General features: G+C 36.0%; 1 protein-coding gene across 4 annotated transcripts in view; it reads left to right on the top strand.

Annotated features, from left to right (window-relative positions):
- BTBD9 (BTB domain containing 9) overlaps positions 1–26,007 on the top strand; it is a 142,700-nt gene that overhangs the window by 104,466 nt on the left and 12,227 nt on the right. For 3 of the 4 annotated variants that reach the window (XM_082756071.1, XM_082756073.1, XM_082756072.1), the window contains exons 11-12: positions 7,910–7,988; positions 12,470–21,621. In XM_082756071.1, the coding sequence (XP_082612197.1) occupies positions 7,910–7,988; positions 12,470–12,664 (274 nt within the window). In that variant the 3' untranslated portion in view covers positions 12,665–21,621. Of the gene's footprint in view, positions 1–7,909; positions 7,989–12,469; positions 21,622–26,007 lie in introns of those variants that run through there. The other variant, XM_082756074.1, reaches the window with a different exon arrangement.

Raw genomic sequence — 26,007 nt, 5'->3', positions numbered from 1 at the left:
AGGGCAGCTGCATTGTTTCCGTTCTATAACATGATAACAGAAGCAGAAGTTGTGCTTGCTATTTTGTCTTAATTCACTTTAGTCTCATGTCTAAAATGACTGCAGTCCTGGATGCAGGTTACAGTTTTTTCTAGGCAACCCACGCAAGTTTGAGCCTGAAGTCAGCAGGCTTTGTTTTCTGACCTTGAGGTTAATAGATAATTCAGTGTGGTAGGATAAAGAGCTACAGTTTTCCTCCCTTCCATTAGCAAACCTCGGTCCATTTGTATTGCTGTTATGAGGAGGCACATGCTGATTTACTTTTTCCACTGTTTCATTCTTCTTAGAGGCTGCAGCTCAATTTACTGCATTCCTTGGATGTTTGACATGTCAATTAGATGTTATCGACAGTAATAGAAGGGTGGTTGCTGTAAATGTGAAGTTTTTACGAGTGGTCCATGAAATCATGCCCAAGGGAATGTAAGAGAGAAGAGCGATAAATAGCGTTACACCACTTGCTACAAAGGAACTGATTAATAGGGAGCATGATTCTGCCTCATATCTCTCAAAATATTTTTATGTATTTGCTGTTAATCAACTATTCCATTTGTACAAGAAGTTATATAATAAAAATAGCTTACAGACTGTCATAGGATTACAGGGGCAAGAAGCCCTCAAAGTTACAAACAGCCACCTCGTTGTATTACTGGATATGTTAATGTGTTGGATGGTGCTTCATCTTTGCTATCTAAATGGACATCAAGAGCAATAAATATCGGTAATGAGGAAACACAACAAAACCAATTCAACTTCTAGGATTGTGCATGTGTGTCTTCTGCTTGCATGCTCTATAGTGTACAGAAAAGTATGCAAATAAGAAGAATTCCTAGGTCAAGATACTCAAGTCTACAACCTCTGTATGCAACCACTGCCATCCACCAAGGGTGGAGGTGTAGATACCACACACACAGTTCCTGACACCGCATAAAAATTTAGCTCATCGTGTTTTGCCAGAAGGTTAGCAGCAAATTGCTAATCAATTTTTTTTTTTGTAGGATTTTGAAATATAAAGTGTATTTCTTGAAGTACAGAAAAACAACCCATTAAAATTTGTAGAATATCTGAGCAACCTATATTATATGAATACACAACTTATGCAATATAAAAATGCTACTTGATGCCTATATTGGCATGTGGATATATTTGACAAAAGTTGCTACATTTAGCTTTGCTGTTGCTTAATTTGACTATATTTTAGTGGGTTTTAATGTAATATTGTTTCTAAAACAGCAAAAATGTAAGCCCTGAAGCTGTGAAAGCAGAAATTCTGTAAGGAGTCTTTTATATTAGAAGGCTCTTAAAGAAGTCAGAAATTAAGTATAGACTTCAGTAAATCTAATTTATGTCAGAATTTTTAATAAGTCTGCTTTATCAAGCCCACATTTGTTTTCAACAATAAATCTCCACATTTAGTTTCTAGAATAAATCATGTACAATAACAGGTTTATCGCAGTTTAGTGAAGTGTTCTTACAGCTGTGAGGTATACAGCTATATATAGATATTTTGTTTGGATTTGCCATAGCAGTGGAGGGACCAATCATAACTACAAAAGTAACCTCAAGTTTTGTTCAGATTGTTTCTAAATTGTGTCTATTCAATATGGGAAACATTTAGAATAAAACTTTGGGGAGTTTTCCCAAAGGGGGTGGGTGGCATTACATACTTTCTTGTCAGTATATAGCACAGCTATGTAACAAACACTGCAACAGAAATTTTTTTATTTTTATTTTATTATCTCTTCTGTTAGTATTGCAAGTCCTTTGTGTTTTTTCCCCTTAGTAGACACTGGATAAAGTATGTTATAGTTCATGGAAGAGATACCAAATATAATCAAGATGCATTATTAGGTGAGTTTGTTTCTAAGAGAGCTGCAGAAAGCAAGCTGTTACTTCAAGCTTCCACCTTCCTTGCATCCTTAGAAATATCAGGTATTCAAAGCTGCCTTTTATGAGTGTGCTGTCATGATGACAGCAGGATAGATGGAAACTCAGCTTTTGGTCTCAGGTTTTAGTTGAAGAAGATAAGGGGTAGAACTGTGCTTAATTTGTCTTAAAAACTAAAATGTAGATGACCTCTGAGTCCTCACAGGCTTTCTCATAGTCCTCATTTCCCTTCGGTGGGGCTTGGGAAGCAGGATGAAAAAGGGTTGGCTGTGCCAGATACCAACTTTGACTGACTTCTGTGCTTTATGGATTTGACCCTCTGAATTAATATGTTAAATTACAGCTTTAACAGAGAGGTAGTTTTATTTCACTTTGTTTTTTAGTACTGTTATAATGGAAAACATGTTTTTTATAGGCAATTTATGAGGTAGCTGTAGATCTTTCTTAGGGGTATTTTATAAAGAAAAAATTATCTGTGTAACAATAACTGTTACGGGCAATTTTAGTGCATGCTTCCGTCTTTATTTCGTAGGTACTCCATAGCAGAGGTTAATATAATAGTTGGTAACAAATCAGGAGGTGTAATACTTACCACGCAGAACATACTACGGTACTTCTCGAGTCTCAGTTGGCTTGCTTCTGTGTGCGCAAAATGTTTTATTTGGCAGCTTCACCTACTAGTTACTAGCTTGCTGTCTTGTTTTCATCAGTAGTCATCAGACTGATGCATGAAAAGACAACACAACTGCTCTTTCCTTTTGCTTTCATCTGCTTTTACAAACGTCTCCTTGCTCATCACAACAAATGCTGTATTTCATTAATAAAAAAAATGATAGTCATAAATGAAAAAGTCCACATCCAAATAACTAGGAAGAGCTTCTTCACTGATAAACTGAGGCATGTGTGGACAAACATTAGAAAACAAGATGGAGGCTACTTGCTGGTAATTGGAATTTTTCAAGGTGTGTGGTTAATTTCCACGTTTGCTTCCCGACTGTTTCACTTCTCTTCTTGGAGTGAGGAACAAAAAACGGAGCTTGTGTGTCACTTTGGAAAATGCAAAGCTGCAGCATGCATACACGAACCTCGCATGTTTAGCCTAAAGCAAGCCATGATATGAATATGATATGGTTATTACATCTTCGTGAATGTTGTATAACAGCTTTCTCTTTGGTCTTATGTCTTTGGCCTGAGCTTGGTGTCAGCTATAATCAGAGCTGCTCTGGTGGCAGTATTTCTGTAATGCCAGAGACTTGTTAGAAAACCTCTGTAAGAGATAAGCTTTCAATTCTTTCCTAATTTGTTCCTTTTCGAAGAGGAGGAAATAAAGGTAAAGGGGATGGGTCACTCTTTATATCCCATTGTGTATAATAAATCTTTAGAAAGATTGCACGTTTTCATAGAGATAACTAGGCAAGAATTTAAAATGCTGAGAAAAGCCATTAAATTATCTAAGAAGTGAATTGCTATTTTAGAGCTATAGATAGCTTAAGCAATAGCAAGCTATTGTTATAATTTATGTGGACTTTTTTTTTTTTTTTTTTGCATTCTTCTTGCAATAGGCTAATAAAGAAAAAGACAGGAAGAAACATGAAAGTGCAGGGGCTTCTAATGATTTTTTTTCTTCCTGTGAATAATATGGTGAATAGGTTGTGGGATGCACAGAGCCATTGAGTTTTCAGTGACAGCTGTTGCTGTTGGAGAAATGAAAGCACTTGGCCCAAGAGCCTGTTTATACATTTGAGCAGAGAAAGTGATTTTCATTGCAAGGAGCTCTAAGTGAGACGGGCAGAGTCAGAGAATAAGAGAGCAAAAGATAATTATCTAAATTATGTTCAGGCTATTATAGAAGACGAATATAGTTAAAATGTAATTAAATATGACAGGCTCACAGGATGCAAGCATGGCTTTGGAATGCTAATCATCAATTACTGCATCTCCTTAGGGGAGTCATGCAGAACAAGAGAGCTAGAAGTCGGATGGCTGAGGTGAGATGTAGAGTGTTAAATAAAACACCATAGAGCTGTAACAAGGCTAATTTCTTTTGGAAAATTGAACTGTGTTATCAGGAGGCCTTTGCTGGCCAAACAACATGTAGTGCTCTGCATTTCAGTTTGAGGACCCTAGTATAAATCTGAATAGGCTGATAGTCCCTAGTCTTCTCTTAAAGATGACCATCCCAAAGTAACAGCTACAACTGTTGATGATTGAGCAGGAAATCCCAATTGAATCAACCACTAAGACATATGCAAAATCAGGAAAAAAAAACAACCTACACTTCTTGAATATTAAAAAATGCTAAACCCTGAAAAGCCTGGGTGGCATTCCTGCCCATGGCAAGGGGCTTGGAACTTGATGATCTTGAAGGTTCCTTCCAACCTGAGCCATTCTAAGATTCTGTGAAAGTCAATTCTATAACGGGTCACTAATAAGGAATACAGAGATGTAAAAAGTTCACAGATGATAATGTCTGTTTATGGGAGAAAGAAGTTCTGTTAGCCTTGTAATGGCCATGTCCTAGGTATAGAACGATGAAAGCATTGCCACTAGCTTGAAAGGTTTATTTGCTTGGAAAGGGAATAGGGAAAATGCTTGGAAAGGGTATAGGGAAGCAAAGGTGAAGAAAAGACAGTTACTACACAGAAGTGTCTAATCTCAGATAAAAAAAAAAAAAAAAAAAAAAGATGCTTTTGATATGTTTTAATTCTACTGTTACTTTTATACAGTGACATACGAATGCATCAACACCAGAGATATGCATAGAATTTGGAGAAAATTTTTGTAAAGACCATCAAAAGGAATTATGAGAGTAGAAGGACTCTTGTTAGGACAGAATAAAATAAGCAAATATACATGGCTTGACTACACCTTTGCAAAACATTTTACAAAATGAAAGTTCTGCAGAGAAATTGAAATTATTTTAAGAGTACCAGAAGAGGTAACTTGTAACAAAAGAAGAAAATTTAAAGGAAACTTAAAGCTTGCCTCAGATGTCGTTTGTTTAATTGAGGAACACCACTGAACAATTGTTATGGTTTGATACATCAATAGAAGTCTTAGTGAATTTATTTTATCAGCAAAAAAATAAAAAGAAATACAAAGAAAGCAGATATGCCATGATAATTTGTTGTCAGTAATCTTTCTTCCCATATGGTATAGTTATACTGCATAAATTATCTTTCTGCTGCACAATTATATTTGTACTGGAGAGGTATTTTTTATAAATACATATATATCGATGTTCTCAAATATACTGTTACAGATGAAATTGTTGCAGATTTTTACTGATGGACGTTTGTCTTCCTTATTTCAAAAGTGACTTTTTCCAAATCCATTTGGCTTGTTTTCTGTTTTGCTTTTTCCTTTTTGCTAAGGAAATAAATTAAGAGACCTGATGTTCTCATTATCCCATCAAGTACTAATTCTCCAGTGGCAATATTCTTGAATTTTAATAACTCCTCTACAAGCTGTGTATAATTTTGTCTTTTTTTCTCCAATGGGAAGGGAATAAAATGGACACACACCAAAATACTAAATATTCTTAGGACCTAATTTATTGAAAACCCTATCTCCTTCAAGTCTCACATTCTTTTTTTCAATTTTATTTATTTATAGTATTTTTTATCAAGCTTTGGTATTATTAAAAGAATACTTATAATCTGGATCGGTGTAGCTAAAAGAAAGGACTTGCAGTGGGAAGTGGAAGAACTTAGGAGGTTCCTGCAGTTGCTGGTCGAGATGAATGTTGTCAAAGGATTTTCAGAAGCCTTTTTCTCAACCTCTTGCTATTCATCGTGTTCTTCTCTATTACTGAATGGATGTGTTGTCTTTGGTGTCACTTCATATGACAGAATGTCATTTACTGCCATCCTGAGAAAATCTGCACTGAACTCTAGCAGTGCTTTTTGACCAGCACTCAGAATTGCTATAAAAAATACATTCCCATTTATATTTTATTTCGTGGTCCCTAATTAACCTTTTTTTCTTGTCGCAGAACACAAGCTCTGTCTTAGAGGCTAGGAAGGCATAGGCTGTTCTCAGAAACTTCCTTGGGGTTTTAAACCCTTTTTGTTTAGAACATCTTTAGAATATTTTACAAACCACTGAATTGAGAGTTCTGATTTTTACATCATCACTTTTCTTGCAGAGTCCACATGTAAATGTAAAAACATATACATTGTGTAAACTGTGGCAATACTTTGTTGTGAGAAATAGTGTCGTAATTGTCTGATTGTCACAGCCACTCATCTTGGGACTCTATTTCAAGGTTAAAAGCTAAGGGACTATGTAGTCTACATGTGGCCATGAAGATTAACTGAGTGGCTGTACTAGAGAAATATGAGAAGGAAACTTGAGAAGAATTGTTCTTCTGTTTAGGGAAAAAAATGCTTAAATCATGACATCCTTTCAGATCTTGAAGCAGTCAAGAGGAGTCCGTTCTCACTTTATATTTAATTTAAAGCTTGAAGAAACAGCCTGAGCTTTAAAATAAGGAGAACATAGCCACATAAGGGATATAAATAAACTGTGAAGCGCAGAAAGGTAACAGCTGTACCTCTGAGGCCTGATTCAGACCTTGTGCTTCTATTACGATGAGTAACTATAATCACACCCATTACTTCATGCAGTAATACCAGTAAACTACGTGAAATTAGGTCTTAATCAGGCTCATAATCTTCTTTAAGCAAATATAACCTGACAGGATTGAAAACCTAATAGTCAACTAAATTAGACACAGAAATGCTATGTTTGTGTCAGAGATGATGATAGCTTTCTGCTAGGGTAAAATTCTAGTACGTGACAGCAAAGCTGTTAATACTACAAGGCTTTGGTGCACTCTACTGATGGGGAGTGGTGTTTTGTTCCAGTTTTGCTTTGGTCCCTTATTTCTTCTGTGAGTATTTCTGAAGGTATTTAGGACACACTCAGGAAAATTTCATCCAATGTTTTTCCTCTTCAGTGAGTTAATGTAGTTATACTTAAGTACATTTTGTCACCGAAGTCTTCCCTGGTAGAGTCTAGTTTTTCTAAACAGTTAAATTCTATATCTAGATTTACTGTTTTATGAATAAAAAAACAGCATTACATTCTAATATGTTTAGGCACTAATCTAATGCAATGGAAGACTGGCATCAAACCGAAGCCTCCAGGTCCCATTCTTTTCTCTGTTGCACTGTTAGTATGTTCTGTGGCCACAAAGCTGTGGTGGGAAGTGATGTCCTTTGCCTGCTGTTCAGGAGGCTCCATATGATGTGTCATATCTCACCCAAATTAGAAAAGTACAAATGAAGGCAGATTATAGTGTTCCCGATGTAGTTCCTACACTCCAAAAGTGACACTCTAGCTCTGGGAGGAGTGGTCTGGTCTCCCCACTGCCTTTGTGTCCGGATGGTGAATTGTCATAACACAAGCTGAGGAAAATGCTTTGTGTCATGCTTAGTGTCCTGGAAGAATGTGGCCCATACCAGGGAAGCTTGGATCCTCTGCCTCCACTACATGTTACAGAATGGAATGGAGAGGTTTGCTTGTTTGTTTTTCCTAGAGCTGTAATTTTCTTTAACTGAGCTCTGATGATTGATGATTTCTCATGAGTACTTAACAGATGCATTTACTTTTATTTATCCGATCTTTTGTTTATCTTACACAGCCAGTAGCACTGTCAAGGATTTTAGACTTTGCATTCGAATTGTTTTTTTTTTTTTAATTTTTTTCCTATTACCATTTTCTTAACTTTCAGCAATAGTATGTGTTATTCCCGCATACAAATTATAGTAGTATAAGGTATGTATAAATACACATAAGCAGAGTCAAGGCACTTGAAAATAAATGTGAACAAATAGCACTCGAAATTCAGGTGATGAGAAGTGTTTCTGTTTGTCCTATTAAGTGATTATGTACTGTCATTTGAATGGATCCCCTGTAAATTTTACTTCAAGCTGTTGTGTTCATATCTAATATTTGTATGTCTTTCTGGAATTTTTTGTAGATCCTGGCAAACAATCACTTTTGATAAACAGCCTGCATCTTTTATCAGAATAGTTGGAACTCACAACACAGCTAATGAGGTAAGGAACTTCTAAGACAGCCTGTATTCTTCATGAATATATAACCGTATAGTTTTTCATATCTTGCAATGAAATTAATGATGCTCGCTAAAGTGTACGTGCTTTTTTTCCCCCTTCCTCTGGCAATCTGGCAAAATAAGAATGAATGCTTTCTGTATTTAAATATTAGTGAACTGTTATCATCTTCCCAGACTCTACAGAGTTGAAGGGCTGTTGCTAGTGTGCAGAATACATTTGTTTGGTTAGTTTTTACACACAAGGTACAGGAAAGTGTTTCTAGTTTTGACCTGTGCACAATGCCATCAAACATTCCTGTCAAGTTTGATTAGTATTTAAATTATTATTTATTTTGATGAATGATGAAAATTCTACTGCACTAGAGAAAGTTGTATAGGCTCTGATTACTTGGTTTTATGACTTTTATATTTTTAATGAAGAAAACATAAGAAAAATCTCATTCTTCATAAGAAACCTTATTTGCATATGATTCTCTTATAACTGATTATCTTACCCAGTAAATCAATTAACTAACAGTGACCAAAGAGATTTTTTCCATTAATTTTGTACAGAAAAAATGTTTCACAATAACCCAGTGCAACATTATCCTCTTTCTGTTTACTTGTGCTTCTGTCTTTTATTATTAAGCACCAAGAGCTGCTTCTGTGTTTTATGCATGCATGTCTACAGCCCACATGCATAGTTCAGAACATTGTACTTTCACCCTTTACAATGAACTGTAGATAGTGGTATTAGAGGTTGCCAGCTCCAGCAGTATTAAAAGTTAGGATGAGACCAGATGATGACCTCTAAAGGTCCTATCTAACCTTAACCATTCTGGTATTTCTGATCATATTTAGCATAAGGGAAAGCTAATTCTTAGGCATGGGCAGAATTGTCAAATAGCATTATGTCCAATTTTAGAGCTCCTATTGACAACATACGAGATGTCAACATCAGTTTTCAGCAGACAATTAGAAAGAAGCTGACCAGTACATGGAACCAAATATAACATTTTTCTTTCTAAGCACCATCTCCTGTAGTGTGTGGTTCAATCTTCATCAATGAGTTCTCAGAAATAGGTAATCAGAAACTGCCTTCAGGGTTGTTCTGCATGCATGAAGAAGCCTTTTCCATTACTGATCAGCATAGACAGTCCTATTTGCTCTCATGCCAATCTCTGTAGTTTCTCATCTCTTTATTAAAAAAAGAATATGAGGAACATTGTGTAAACTTAGCAAATTGGCCTATAAGAAACATTACCTCCAATTTGTAATTCTTAACGGTAGCTTTAAGCCCTGAAGAGTAACAGGTTTATGGGCTTTTAAACATAATGCTAATTACAAATTTGTTCTTGTTACAAAGAATTTAATATCCTGTGTAGTTATTTGTAAGGAGCAGTGCATAACTATAGTGAAATCTGTATATGCAAATTGAGTTTATGGCTATTCATGTAAAGGGTAAGTGGAACTATAAACCCGTGTTGCCATTCTAAGTCCTACCCTCTTTTATCTTTAAAAATTGTACCCCATTCTAATTTATTTTATTTTTCACACAGTTTATTCCTTCCAAAGCTTGGAGGAAGATTATTAGCATATACATACATATATTATTATATTTTTTTATATACCCTATTTGTTCTATGAGCACACAGCTGCAGCATACCTTTTAACTTTGAAGCACAGTCTGATTTTTGGAGTTACAAAAACAAACAAAAATGTAAAATTTCTCCATTTTGTGAATGTTTTCATCTTTTAAACTTGTATTTTCCTCCACCATATTTTTCATGTATTGAAAGACATAATCTACAGAGATTTTCTTGACCTGTTTTTTTCATATGTTAGAACGCGATAAAAATGTAACCTGTTTTTTTTTTGAACTTACACACATCCTACTTTAATAAATAAAAGATTTATTTTTCCTTAGTCCTTATGTTCATTTCTTTGTCAGAACAGGTCACCTGATACTTTTAACTGACTATATAAGTTTTGTCTTGTTATTCCTCTTCAGTAGTACTGACCTGGAAAGAGCATCTAGTTGCAAACGCGAAAGCTTTGTCTTACAAATTACTGCACCAGTGTGTGTGTACTTGGCCTTCCTGCTTTGTATGTCAAACCTTCCCTAAAACATCCATGAGAAGTATAACATAACATTCATTAGAGAATGATGCTGAACTGTGATCTCAGCCTTATTAAAGTAAAAAATACAGGATTGTTTGTTTTAGTAATACTGGTCTTATATACATAATTTCAATATTAGATTAAGTAGATGAGCTCAATTGTACTTCTCTATCTTCTGCTTCTTTCATAAGCTGAACTCTCTATATGTTAAAGTGGCAGAGTAACTGAAAATGATGCTGTAAATTCACAGGCCTGTTAATTTTCCAGATGCTGAGATGACCATTAAGAGTTTAGTATGAAAGAAATGGTAAAAAAATAAAGCTATAATTTAAGAATCAGGTACTTCAGATTTTATAGGCTAGTATCTGCTAAATTTCAGTGGTAAGTGTAATATATTTTAAAAAGCATGCATCAGTATGTAAAGCAAAATTTTATATGGAAAACCTTATTGGTGTAAGGTACAGTAGTTATGGAATCTTCTGACTTGTGGATCTCCATCCTATTCATTAGACTGTACTTCCTTTCAAGAAATGCAATGCATTAAAGAAATGCAATGATGAGATATTGTTCTCTTCTGCAAATCCTGATGCTGATAAGTGTGGCTGGAAAAATGACAATAGCTGTTACTTTTAAAAGCGTAGGAGTGTGATGAGTATAAAAGGGACTTTTCAAGAAGTGTAGCTGAACACAAAAATTGGCTTCTCAAGAACTGTAACAGATGGAGAGAATTCATGCCACTGTAGAAATTAGTTTGGCTTCAGAAAAAGCTTACCAGAAGCAATGCAGAGAAAAGGCCATTTTGTGCACGTGTGTGTGTGGGGGGGTATGGGTGCAGATATATTTGTAGTCTGTTCATATATATATGAACAGATTATATATATGAACATATATATATATATATATATGAAGACATAGCAGTACATCTTTATGTTAGCATCTGTGTATATGCGGAAATATAAACATGCATCATTATGTATCTCTATAAAAAACTACAAGAACTTGTACGCTGAGAGGCACAAGAAAATATAATGGGGATACAAAAAACAGTGAATGAGAATATATTTTATTCATTCCATTCATGCTGTCAGTATTTGAATTAAAAACCAGCTATCTCCTCAGAAAAGACCCAGGCATTAGGCATGTCATTGTAGATATCTGTGCTATACACACTTGTGCAAGGATGGTCAAAAAGCATAATAGGATTTTCAGTTGTATTAAAGAAAGGTTAGAAAATACAATAGTCTGTAGTCTTCTATGAATGTGTAGTATACCTGTGTTTTGTTTATGGTATTTGATTTTGTCCACTTTAACTTGAAAGGGCCTGGGAAAGGGCAATTAGGATTATAAGAGATTACCCTTGTTTGTGAGAAGAGCTTTAAAGATATGAACTACTTACAAGATGAATGATAGGAGATGTCATTCAAAAGTTACAAAGTTACATAATTAACTTAAGACCATTTTTAAATTCAGTTTTAAATGTTCATCAAAGTTTAGCTATAAAACTACAATAAATGACAAAACAGAAAATTTTAAAAGCAATATAAGAAAATACTTGAATTACTATATGGCAAAGCTGTGCAATTCATAGCAGTGAGAAATGATGTGGAAGTAAGTTTTGTAACAGTTTGTGTTCCTCCCTTTTATCTTCCCAAGCAATTCAAGAACAAGTATAAGTAAAAGTAAAATAGAAAATATATTGAAAAAAAATACTTAACAGATGACTTTCTTACTCAAGAAACAATCACCTGTACAGTGGTGCAGGTTGCCTTAAAATATCAGAAACTGATCACTGTTTCAAAGGGCATATTTCATGTGATACAGCGACAGCTTTCTTGGGCAGTCTGAATACATTTCTACATACTTTGGGATATCTCTGTAGAACTATCGTTGCTATTATAGAAGAAGGAGATCTTGAAAATCGAATCATATTGGTAATTATATAAATTTCACTTCTCGTGTGTATGAACATTCAGTCTTTGGAGGATGTAATTAGATCACAATATATGTTTAAAACAATTAACTTAATTGTTGTTTTCCAATAGCATGTAGTAGATATTTATGCTACTTGGCAAAGGAAAAAGTCATTTACAAATATCTCTATTTGCCATAGAACCATTTTTCTGCATTTTGGTGCCATAAGTAAAGGTTTGTATAATTTGAAGGCCTTCTCTTGCTCCACTCTTATTATGTCACTGCAATATTTATGACACATGGAAAGATGTTTTTGACCTCATGCTGAAACATTCTAATTTGATCAAGTACTGATTTGGCCTGCGTACTTCCAAGTAAATTTCATCTTATTTTGATCATGCTTTTGACAGCATTTAATTGTTTTGCTTTATCTTCATCTTTTGTTCTCTCCAGGTTTTTCACTGTGTGCATTTTGAGTGCCCAGCACAAAACGGTACCCACAAGGATGAGGGTTGTAAGGAAGTGGCAACAACAGAGGTGGGCACTGGTGGACAACAGCTTGTTTCTCGCCCTGTTCGAGCTGCAAGCACTAGTTCCCTGCATTCCCCTCCTGGATCCACCTCGCGTTCACATGCTCACCAACCATAAAGGAGGTTGAAAAAGGGAGCTTTTGCAGCCCCATTGACATTATATAAAATTATTCAGAACTTTCTTGTGCTGGTACCTTTTTCTTTCTTTTTCTCTGTGAACAAAGGGGACCATGTCTGAAAGCTGGAAATGCTGAAATGGCAAAGGCTTTTCCCAAGGACATGAAGAGACTGCTTCACTCTCCTCAATTTGTTCAAATCAGGCTGGTCTTCAAGGGGGGAGAAAATAGGTCTTCAATCTTCATCAAGTACCCCACTAACACCTACCTCTCTAATCTAACCAAGGCAAGGAGAACAGAAGGAAAAAAAAAAAAAAAAAACAGAGTTACAATGAAAATCTAAAATGACTTGAGCAGAATAGAAGGCATATGAAACAAATATTTATTCCCTGAAGGCTTCCATTAGCAAATAAAATGTTTAAGAAACACATCAGTATAGAATATATGTTATTTTTTAAAGTTATTCTTCATTCATATTTCTTTTTATCATGTAATCTTTTTTAAATTGTTTTAACTCTGTATCCCACTTTCTCTTATTTTTGGCTGTAGCAAATGCTGTGCAGTAGATTAAGGAAGTATCAAATATGTTTACCTGCTGAGATGCAAATTCCCTCATTCATCAGTGGGATGACAAGAAAAGCCTTCATGATATCAACAAACTAATTAATGGATGCTATGTTAATCTTGACCTTAGTTAACTTTTTAAAGTACAAAATTGTCATTTCTTATACTCAAAAAGAGAATCCCTAAATCAAACTTTCGTCTTGAGAAAAGCTTATTTTTCACTCATGAAGATGATTACTTAAATTTTCTTATGTTTCTAAGAAAACTTGTAACAGATCTTTTTTTTTTTTTTTTTTTTTTTTTTTGCCTTAGAAAAATGGAACTGCATCTAGTCACTGACAAGCAGTTGTTCTGAATACTAAAAGAAGAATTTTAAGAAACTTATTTGTATCCAAGACAAAATGCTTTACACTCTGGAGCTAAAAATTTAAAGGCCTCACATAAACTGTTCTCATAATCTTCAAAAAATACAATGCCTTTATACAGTATTGTAAAGGATCTGGCTACTACTTTACATCACAGAATTGATCTATGTCTGGATTAAATTGTGTACTATGCTTGTTCTGAGTGTTTCCACATTGATGAGAACACAGCCTCTCACTCTCCAGATCCACGTGACTTTTAGGAAGAGCTCCGTGTTGGTCTTTCAGTATGTGATGAAGTGTTTTTGTATTGCGACAGTGATGTAATTGGCAAAATTATTTAGGAGGTTGATACTCCTCATAAAGCATGTTATGTTGGAAATGTCAGCTAACCAGTTTTACAAACTTGGAGTCTCCTCTGGTGACAGATAACCTTGTCAGAGAAAAAGAAAGCTAGTGCAGGATAAATATGGTTTTCCTTTGAGTAACCATACTGATAAAATGAGTTATATCAATACAGCAAATAGTATGCTAATCTGTCACACTACTTAATTTTAAAGAATTTCCTGACTGGTTGTGCTTAAAACAGGAAGAAATATAACAAAAAATAGCAAGGAATCAGTAGAAACTTCAAAGGAAAAATGCTTCTGCTTTCTTGTTTCCAATAAAATTGGCTAGGCTTCCTCAATAGTATTACACTATTTTTCATTGCCAAATTACTTTTGGGTTCAGACATTTGCGTGCAGTCCCCTCCTTTGCCACTGCCTGTTTCTGACTTGTGATATCTGTGAGTGAAGATGCATGCACACTGCGTTATATATCACTTGTAATATGTGCCATGGCTGCCTCATACAGCCCCGAGCTGTGAGGCAGGATATTTGTTGCTCATGAGCCAGCACCTAGTCTTGGTTGTGATTACCTTATGGCCTAACAGCCTTTGGAGCATGAAAAAATTGAGACTAGCTACTGGGGATGCAATTCTTTTGTGTAAGTCCAAAAAGTTGGATTTTTTTTTTTTTAATTATTTCAGAAGTTAAATAAGGAAATCCTCTATTCTAGTTGTAAGCCATGCTGCAACTACTGAGATGCGTGGAGCATGTCTTGTCTTTGGTAGATAAGTCCTTCCTTGTCAGTGGTGGTATTTCTTTGCAGTTTGATCAAGCAAGTTTGCTTTTCTCAAGTTGTGGGCAAGCAAAGGGCATAACTTCCTAGCTGTTAGCCTTTAATAGTCACTGTTATAGGGAATGCTTGAAAAAAAGGGTGTGGGAAGGTTTGTGCCAGCTGTTCTGAGTTTAGGCACTCAGCGAAAAAACAGGATTTTCAGTTTGTAATCTTTGATGTGCACAATTAATTTTTAGGATACTAATAAGCCTTACAGACCGTAAGCTATTGCAAATCCTTTTTGATCTTGTACTGTGACTCACTGTTGAAGAGAAATGTCTATGTAATTCCCATGACATTAGCTCTCTGCCAGGAATATGAATGAACAGATAGGAGAGATTCCCCAAACAGAAAAAATCAGCTCCTACAGAATTTCCATTACCCACCCCCAAAAATAAATCAAAACAAAAATCAGTTTAGCATTGTCCCTTCATACGGAGAAATCAAAAATTTTAGTATTAGGTATTGTCAGTCACATTTGGCCTTTCTTACAATCTTTATTTTTGTCTGTTAAAGTTTTTCTTAGAACCTGTGACTGAGTCTGAGGTGTCACAGAGCTTTCAGGCCTTTAAGGTAAGCCTTGCCACAACTTGACAATTTCTAGTGAATCCTTTACCTTTTTATTCCAAGAAATAAATGTGTAATGAAACCTGAAATGTGTAAGGGACCTAAATGTCCCTGAAATGTGTAAGGGACCTGAACTCTTCGTGGTCTTCTAACATCATCCACCTACAGACACTCCTGCTATCTTTATTGCCTAGTATAGTTTCCTGCCTTAAACATTGTGGCAGCAAGAGATAATTACTAGAGGCAAAGGAAGATACCACACAGAACTGATCTGTGCTTTTGTGTGAGTATTCTCATGCTTTCTAATTATTGTCTTTATTTATTGACTCTTAATATCAGATGTAGCTCTTATATGTTCTTCTGACTTTTTAAATTTATTTATTAATTTTTTTTTGCTTTCAGTGGAAGTAAGTTGTGCTGTCATGAATTAACATCAGGGCATTTACAGCATCAGGATCTATCAGGGTCATGGAATAATATAATTATTCAGAAGTGCATGATCACTTAACTTGTATTTTATTTGCAACAGAGGTAGAGCAGACCTGCCCGAGTGTTCATTATATTCTTGCCAGAAACTATAAAATAGATTGCTTGTTAATTTTCTAGGTAACAGAACTAACTGTATTGTCATCATTGAACCATTAATTCTATTTACTACTTGAGCAATAGTTATTGTTACCTTCAAATTCTCCAGGCTTCTTTTTCTTTGTTTTTCTTCCATAGATTGAATTCAGAGTTAGATCTAACTCACACGGAGCTCAACAAAGCTCTTTCTAAAGTCTCTTTAATTAACCAACTTCAAATTAATTAAAATATTTTTATTCACAGAAATCCAGGGCCCAAAATCAACTTCAACAAGAGTAAATTCAGTATTTGTAAAACTCATTTGTCTGGGAAAATGAGTTTCTGAAGTGGGCAAAAATTGCACAGCTCTGTTTTCAAGCCATTGTCAAGCAGCTCTTAAACAAAATTGAATGGTATATTAATAGGAATTACAGTAAGAGAAGGTAATCCAAGACTAATGTAAAAGAGAGCACAGAGGGAAGAATCAGCAGTGTTTTTAGGGAAGGATCTGTTCTTCATTGCACTTTCCTTCCTTTACATCTCCATTTCATGCCTTTTCCGTGCAAATCTCTTTTGCTTATTTAATATGATAACTCATGAAGGAGCTCAGTGTTTCTCATCATTGCTGAAAAGATCAAATGAACTTAATGCATCTTCATCTCTACTAATCATAACATCAAATTAGAGAGTCTTCAGTCTGCCATCTGACTTGGTAAGAGTCAGTTTCTGTGAAAGAAAAGACAGGCAATGATATCAGTAGTTTTTCCACTTTGTTTTCTAACCAAATGCATGTAACATCTACTCATTATTGAACAATGTTTTGTACATCTAGAATCAGTGTGAAGATTAGAAGGCAAAGTTAATGCCATTTTTGTCTGATTGTTATGTGTTAGCTCTGCTTATACAGTGATGCCCACTCAGAGACACCTAATATGGAATGAGAATGTAGCTGTGTTTTAACAGAAAGCACAAAAGCTATATGTTGTTTTATTCTGTGAAAGTCTTTGATGGCTTGTGTTTTGACAACTGTCAATAATGCACCATCAAATGGGCAAATGAATGCATTGGTATTTTTGTTGTTGTGGCTGGAGTAGTCAGCAAATATCAGAGCCAGTAATACTTAATGTGTTTGAGAGTAAATATTTAAGTTTGTATGTCATCAGATCACTTGCTAGAGGGCTAAACTATGCTTTAAAAACAATATCTTGTAGATCCTAGAGGACACTTGAGGCCTGGTTCCCTTCCCCTTCTCTTAATTAGTGATGTATTTAGGTCAGAATCCTTAGTTGTCTCTGAACTGATTGTCATCGGTTGTGCTGGTTAAATTAGATATAGAAGCTCTATGAAGCTTTGTATAGGATACAAGTAATAGAAGTCCTGGGTCAAGGTCTTATTGGAGTACCTAAATATTCATCTATGTGTTGAATTGACCTAGTGGTTAATCACTTAGCTTGAATTTAGAACAGGTTCTAAAGCTCCTAAACAAAACAAACAATAAAATAAAATGTGAAATGTTACCCATGTGGTATGGCAGGATGCAGAATCTCTTCTATTGTTGCTTAAAATGTGCAAATGTCTAAACAAGGTATGGGTGAGCAGGTCCAAAGCTGTTTTTGCCCAGTTGTTAGGAGTTGGCAATTTGGCTGTAGCAGGGTGTAAATAAAATGGAGCAAATCAAATGCTCATCTCAGGGAGGTGCAGTCCCAAGAACACAGGCACATTCCTCCAAGCTACCTGCATGCTATTGCCTGCAGTCTTAACAGAGCAAGCCTCTAGGTGAGTTTTGTTAACTGCTCAAAACACACGTGCATTCTTTTGGCCCTTTACAAGCTTTCATTGCTTTCATTGACTGAGGTAATGTAGAAGGCACACCAATAGTCCATGACAGAATCTGGGCCTATGTTTGATTTTGCAAATGATTACTGGAAAAATAGTTTAAAAAATCATCCTGCAACTTTTCTTAGATAAAGCAAGCCCAAATAAACAGGTGTAGTCTAATGTGAGGAAACTGCAAGTATCTGTTGTTGAATATTAACTAGATTAACTACTTGTATCAGTTTTGTAATACCATATGTGTTTAATTACTGTAATATATACAAATGGTGGAAATAAAGAAATAATCAGATCTGTGCTTAGGTAGTAATATGCCCTTGGCTGTAGACATTATCACCCCACCAGGACATCAGAATTCTTTATTTTCCCATTCCTTCTACCCAAGAGAATAGCACAGGTCAGTGTTCTGAAAGAAAAAAATATAATTGATTCATTACATAAATGTTATGGGAATTGAATTTACATTATTATAGCTAAATATCTGAATGAGTGATGAGGTAGTCTGCCTAGGTACAAATCTGCCTCTCCAGTTCCTCCTGCACCTTCAGGTGGGCCCTGGGCTTTCTTAGAGGAAGGAGAGCTGCACTGTTGGTGAAATTTAAGTACTTTTTCTCACTAGAACTGTTACTCATCTGTTCTGTGTTTAGCATCTTGACGCATCCATTCTCTTTGTGCAGATCCTCATCCCTCAGTTAGAAGAAAGTTACCTACCTTCTGGGTTATCCAGTGACTCCAACAGATGCATCACCACTACTGTCTATGCTAAGGAGCTTACAAAACTAACCTCTGTGCTGTTTTACAACAAATAGTGTTTGTCCAAACAGTATCAAGTGACACCTGAAACATCTTAGTAAGCCAGGCTATATTATTGTGGAGAAGAAGGTTTGCACCTCTAAAACTCTGTGCCATGTAATTGGAGTGAATGCTTGTGGCTTCTTTCTGGAGAGGAAGTAGGGAACTTGCATGCCTTCCAGAAATCATTCATTTTCCTCATATTTCTTCGTATCATCTGCATCAGACATATGTTGTCTCTCTACTACTGAGCTATAATTGCTAGGTGGATTATGGTCAATGCCTAGAATCCAATAACTGTGTTTAATAACAGGTACGAAGAAGTCCTGTCTTTAAGGAAGGATTTTGGATTGTGCTTTTGAAGCACGGTCAATCCCCTGAATTGTTTTTTGGCATCTTCCATATTCATCTGGTGGGGGATTTTTTTTTTTTATTTTATTTTTGTTATTTTCAGCTGCTAAAAGACTGTAGAGTTCTTCACAAGAATTTCTCTTAATTTTTCACACTGAGAAACCAGTTTTGAAACGATCTCAGAGGGGTTCATTGCTGGAGCACAGAAATGGGCTTCTTCTGCTGTCCCGGATTCGATGTGGATACTTCTGGGAGTTTGAGCTGTTTTTAGCAGCACATGCAGTGATGTTGCATGAATTGGGTCTGTTTCAGGAATGAGGTAACATACTCATTTTGAGAGGTAAATATTTTGAGTAAATGTTTTTATGCAGTAGTAGAAGGCTTGTGGGTCTTAAATGATTAGGTTAGAAATATATCACTTAGAGCAAGGGTTGGAGTTGCAAGGAGGAGAAAATTGGGGGAGAAAACTGCTATGTAGTTACTCGTATGCATTTGTGCATATATAGCTCAGACAATGTATCTGTTTCATAAGTTGAAGTGACTTTGAAGAGATGTGTTTTGACATGGCCTTTTTTTAGTTTAGTGAGTTTTGGTAAGGAATCTATTATTTAGCTGAATATGAGTACTGATCAGAGGAAGAGAATGTAGGCAGCAAGGCTTTAGTAGGTTTTATGGGAAGAGCAACATGAAGGTCCAATTCCTGTAGTCTGAGCTACTTCTGTTTGTTTCCTGACCTCACAGCTCTTACTTTTTCCTGCAGGATTCCTGCAGTCTGCTTGTTACTCCTTTTCTTTTTCTCCCTACCTAGAATTGTTTTGCTGTTGCTGCAATGTACCCTGGCACTTTCCTCCAAAATGTGATATATTAAGTTTTTTATTTTGTTTTGTTTGTTTTATTGTCTTATGTGGTATAAAGTATCCTAGTCCCAGTTCATTCACATCAGACTTTAAAGTCGATTCCTGCTAGGCTGTCAAGTGCTAGTGAGCAAAATTTAAATTTGGCTGGCTGTGGCTATGGGAAACAGTAGCCCATTTCAAGCTTGTAGTTCTATAATCTGCAGTCTGTTAAGAGAAAAATCATTAAAAGGTTTTCTGTTGACTTAAGTTGTAGGTCAGGCTTTGTGCAGGCTTATCCAATTTAAGTCAAATATAATTGTACGTGTTTCTCTTTCAAATGATGTTCATATATGTTCAATTTGTTAGTTTTTCATTGTTCACTGTGTTAGTTGTATATAAGTGTTGTTTTCTCAATAAACTGCATTGTCAAAATGAACCTCGAAAGAATCTGTAACTTTTCAGAGTACCTGTGAGGAAAGTATTTCAGCTGCTTGTGGATTCAAACATCACACTGAGTACATGAGCTCATTTTGAGAAATACAGCATTACTTCACAATTCGGTGCCCATGTCTATTAACTTTGTCCAATATATTGTAAAATTTTCTTTCCTTTTTCTTTGCTCAATTTCATTATTATCACTGGTTTTCTTTTTGGAGTGACTGCTAATATTGTTCCTTCAGAGACTGTAAATTAAATATTAGGAGCCAGGCTAAATAGAATTTCAGCTATTAATTAACTTCTTCCACTCATTTCTGTCAGTGCTCCTCTTTTGTGGCAGACAGGAGTGTAAAACTCTATGGTTACATTCCCCTTTTCTGTTGCAATTATCATTGTATCTTGACAGTTTTGTGCATTAAATCCCTTTCCTTCTTTCTCATGTTTCCTAAACATCGATTTCCCATAACGTGGTTCTAAACTACCTCAGACCTTGCTGTGAACAGATTTTCAGCTACAGTGAATACTTTGTCATGGCCTTTGAATGTTCTCTAAATGCACGTATATGTAGCTAAATCAGCCTGCCTGGCAGCAATTGCATTTCAGGAGCACAATCTCCCTGGAGTAAGACACTTAACTGGGATGAATTCAGAGGCACACCCATTCAGGTTCATACTCAGAACTCTTTCACAGAAAACATTTAAGGAGCACAGCTTCTGATATGGGAAGTGCTTTGACTTTCTGGTCTCAGCTCTTTGAAGAAAAGTGATATTGCCTGCACTGGACTACTTTTACCTATCTTTTACTGTGACAACCATCATAAAAATTGTGGTGTCAGACCTCTATTTCTGGCTGTTAGCAAGAACTTCACAGTTGTGTTGGACTGCGCTTATCAGATGAGAATAATCCCCCACACAGCATGTTCTGATGACCTTGGTAACATTTTATACTGCAGTGGATATGCATTGCCAACCATTTGGGCTAATTAGGTTTCAGGGAGAATGCTGGTTGCAGATTGTGCAGCAGTGATCCAATCAATAACTATGGGAACTGTCTGGTTTTGTAAGTTATCCACTCAGCAAGGCAGTGAGCCTTGTTCATACTGATTTCCTTTTAACCAGCAGACATGCACATCATCGAACAAGCATTTTGTATCATGAAATTTTCTATGTACATCTAGAAGAAGATGCATCACAGTTATATCCTTCATAGTAACAACATGTATTTGTAACAGTTGTAGAATTATTAAACTGCTATAAGCTATTCTGTGCATGCTCCAGTGTTGTATTAACAGTTTGTATTGACAGCTGATAAGCAGAGGCTTCTGGAGAGCAAGTAAAGCTAGCTCTGGATTTCTTATTTAACAGGTTCAAAGAGCAGCCAAATTCTCCAAAGTGAATGCAGGACCAGACAATGCTCAAAGCAAAGCGTCAAGTGAAACTCTTGTGCTTTGTATTTATTTCTTTGTGGATTTTTCCTTAAAGTACTTAACTTCACAGGAAAAAAAAGAAAAAAAAGAAAAAAAAGAAAAAAAAAAAAGAATATATTTAAAATAGTGATGATTAGAAACGCCTACCTTTTCAAGAATGAGAGAGGTGTGATTTGAGAAATAAAGTGATCTTTTGTGCTTAACAACTTGTCTGTAGTTTTGTTAAAGTAATGGCAGAGCCAGTCTGGTGCCATTCGTGTTTTGCATTTAGGAATAGGAGACTTCTGGCAGAACTGGACTCACATCATAGCACAGCAAGACTATTATTGATGTAGAACTCATAATGCAGCAGCTTAAATATGACATAGAAAATGATGGTGACTTTCACAGTGACTTGCAGTCTAATGGAACTCCCTGAAGCTGTGGCGAATGTTGAGGACAACAGCTGCAGGAGGCTGCTACCAGGCTGTGTTGCTGTACTCTCAGGAAAAAGTCATGTGTGAATTGATACTTCGTTACTTTATTTCACCAAAAAAAAAAAGGGGGGGGGGGGTGGAAGGAAACTATTTGCAAACTTGGGAATCTATTTGTTTTCAAACAAACAAAAAGTTTGATTTTCAGAAGTGTTTAGCACTTGATTTCCTTTGGACTCCCATGAAAGTTGGGAACGCTGAGCATTTGACTCATAAACAGGCCCTTGCCAACCTGTTTTTTCAACTTCACTTGTTAAGCAGAAGTTTTGTAAGCTTTGCCTGAATTTCAGAACCTCATGCCCCAAAGCAGGTTCTGTTCTCTAGTAGCAACAATCAAATCCTCTTCTGTATAATCTTTTAAGCATTGTTCCTTTCAGAAATGTGTGATCTTTGTTACCAAGAAAATGGAGAGGCCGAACTCAAAAGAGAGAAGCATCATGATAACAAATTGTAAGATCAAACCAAGGTGCTGTAGCAATCCATGCAATGGCGTAATATAATTAGATCTGATTTCTTTTGTATGCTGATTAGACATATAATTGTTAAGAAGTTTGACAGTTGTCAGGATTGGAGAGTAGATGCCCAGTTATTTTAAGAAAGAAGTTGGAATATAAAGTGCCTGTCACCTCACTTAGTAAATTTTGGCATTTTTAACATATGGGGATACTTATGCTTTGGAAACGATGTTTGCCTAAAACAGTATAGACTAAATGTAAGCCAGAAAGCTGTATAACCCAGTCAGTGAAAAGTAGTACATGCTGAAAATATCTGCATTCCCAGGCTATGTGGCCAAGTTAAAAAGAAGGTAAGTGCTTTTTGCTCTATCCTGGGGAATCAAAGCCCTCTTGAGGGCTTGGAGAAATTTCCATTGCAGCCCGCAGGCAAAATTTTGGTTATGTTCGGGGTAATGCAATTCATAGCGAGTGTTGGATATATTATACTAGAAGGAAAAATACACTTAGAAAGCATGGATAGGAGAGGAAAAAGGTTGGATGAACTCAAAATTAGGAAGAAATATTCTTTCTCATTGCTTTGGTAAGGATCCAGTTTATGTGCTTAGGCTGGTAAAATATCTATTAACAGGAAGGGATTGTGAGGAAGTGAAGACTGAAATGGAAATGCAGACACTTTTCCAAACAGTAGCAGAGGCAGTTGTATGCTACACAGCCTGGGGACTGATTTCTAACTTGTTTCTAAAGGATGGACTCATTTGTAAATGAGCAGTAGCAATTTAAGCTTAAAACATTGTCACATCATTTGAATACGAGTTGGAGAGACCAGATATATACCAAGTCACAGTCGTTTTGTATTCACAATAGGGTGCAAAGTACACATCACTGACATTTTTGTTACTTACTCGTTTTATAATTTTCCCTTTATAAACTACTACTTAAAAATCCTCATAGGCTGTACTAAACAAAGTAAATCTGGAAAGTAGGTTAAGTATGTAGGCAATGGTTTCCTTATAGCTTAAGGCAAAAGAGAGAGGATCAGATATCTTACTTGACTCTCTATACTCCTGTGCTTTCCCATTCTCTTCCCTTCTTTCTCTCCCAATAATATGCCAAGCTTCTATACCAGGGAGTGTGGTTTGGTGTTATGTTTTGTTTTTTCTCTCTGAAGCATCAGAAGAACAAAGAAAAAAGTGTATCCCATTTAACAAGAGTGAGTGCATCACAAAAATATCCCTTAATGCAGCAGAGTCATTGGGAAATTTTACATCTAGTCAATGCAATGGTGGAGTGGTAACTCTAGCCCCATTTATGAACAACTGTGCTTTGCTGTCTAGTTTTTAAGATGTTAAGCTTGGAGGTTGAAGCTTAAAAATTTAAGCTTTTATTTTTATTATCATTTCTCTGCCCCCTAAGATGTATAGTCTTAGGGGGGGGGAACTGAAATATTCACAGATATATGCACAGGTTCTCTCCTGGTTTGCAGAGAGGACACAGGCCAGTTGTTATCGATGTATTCATGGAAATGCAAGCGTCTGTCATTCCGTTTGATCAAACACCGCTGTGTGTTTTGAATGTTAAGATTCACAGTGTGTGTGTAGGGGAGATAGTGGTATCGCTTAGCACTGAATTATCATCATCTCTAGGATAAAATCAAACTGGCAAGAGGAGGTATTTTTAGAATATAAAAGGTATATTTGGCTTCCTATCTTTCAAATAGTTATTATTTAAGAGAGGACATTCTGTGTTCTGCTCTGCTGCTTTGAGCCTTTGGAGAGATACAGTCTCTGTGCTCTGGTATCCTTTCTCTAATAGTAGTCCATAGCAGAGTGAGATGCCGTGAAGAGCCTTATCTAAAGCTTTTAAGAAACCTAAATATACCAACTTGATCACATGCATTATTGTACTTGTTTTCTTTTTCAAGGCACCTAACAAGTTTCTGAGGTAATTATTTCCTCTGCAAAACATCTTGAGTTTTTTATATGTTTACCAAAGGGGAAACACAGAAACACAGCTCATCTCTTGGCCTATGGAAGAGTTTTTACACTTTCAGATCTGTTGGATCATATGCTTTTACCTGTCCCCTGTTTCATTCACTACTGCATGTGGTGTGGTTTTAGAAGACATGCGCCACTGCTCAGGGAGTGCATGTGTTGTGTGCTGCAAATCAATCCACCACCCAGCCAAAGAAGTGTAGCTGTGGGATAGCCCAGGAATTTGGTCATCCTCATTCACTGCCAAGTGCTTTCCCAGGCACCTGCTTCCAGTGACTGCTTGTGGCTACTTTCTTGCGCCTCCCTTATTCTCCAGTTGTGTGCCTTGCTGCATGGAGTTCATGCACAGGGCAACAACATAGGTTGAGACACAGATGTGTTCATTTAATCTAAAGATTTCTTTGCTTGTAGGTCATGTATCCACCCATATCTCTGCGTACCTGATGTATGCAAATGGCTGCAAGCAAATGAGTTATGTACATGCACATGCTTGGCTAATGAGAGAGCCTTAATTTGATTTGTAGAAATTGTGAGTTTTGAAAATGTGGACTATTGTATTCTTAGTTAATTATCTTTGTTGAGGATTCTCAAATTTCTGCTTAATGACCATACGAAAGTAAAAGTGATTCTAGCAGTAACTATTCCTAATTGCCCTTGCCTTGGAGACTGCGTTAGACCAAATCTGAGCTGTATTTGGAAGTATACATTTTTGAGAAATAGCTATTTTGTGGCCTGATTTCATGGTTTCCTTAGACAAATGTCTGAAGAAATCATATACAAACAAGTGCTCTTGAATATATCAATAAGGAGTATAATAAAAGAGTATTAGAAAGTTGCTTAGGAAATGCCTGAAGCTCTCTGGTGCAGTTCTACAATTCTATTTTAACAAAGCAATTTGCTATCAATCCGTTGTTGCAATGTATTAAACCAATGCCACTGTAAGGACCTCAAAAGGTCTTCGTGAAAATGGACATGTAAGATGTGTATTTTTAAGCAATGAGAATGTAGAACAAATAGATATATTTGACAGGTGTGTTCTTTATGCTGAGTGCTCTTTGGTAGACCACTGCATAAATATCCTTGTTGTTTTAATTCAGACATGACATTATCACATTCTGTTATCAACTGCTGGGTGAAAAGATATTTTTACTAAGGTGCTGACACAGTGTAATTTTATTGCTGCTTGTACTGTCCAAACTTCAGCATCACTTAATGGAGGTGGCACTTTCTCTTACAGAAGTATTTTTAAGCTAATAGTTTTACTATTAATAAGCAGATAAATGGGTTTTTATTGATATAAATGGAAAATGTGTCATGGTGCTTTTAGCCATGTTCTAAGCTGTATGGCATCAGAAGAAGTTCACTGCAAATGCATAAGCTTACATTATGGTTACATTTTAATTTCTGTAGTTATTAATGATAATATCAGACAGAAAGAACAACCCTTGTAAGTGACTGAAATGAGGAAAGGAATTAATGCATAGTTTACTCACTGTCATGGCATTGTCTAGGTTAAAATCTATTAGTATGAT

This window comes from Aythya marila (genome assembly GCF_965140915.1).
Source record: "Aythya marila genome assembly, chromosome: 3".
NCBI classification, from domain to species: Eukaryota; Metazoa; Chordata; class Aves; order Anseriformes; family Anatidae; genus Aythya; species Aythya marila.
The sequence above is the reverse complement of the archived record's forward strand: the minus strand, read 5'-3'. Positions and strand labels throughout refer to the sequence as shown.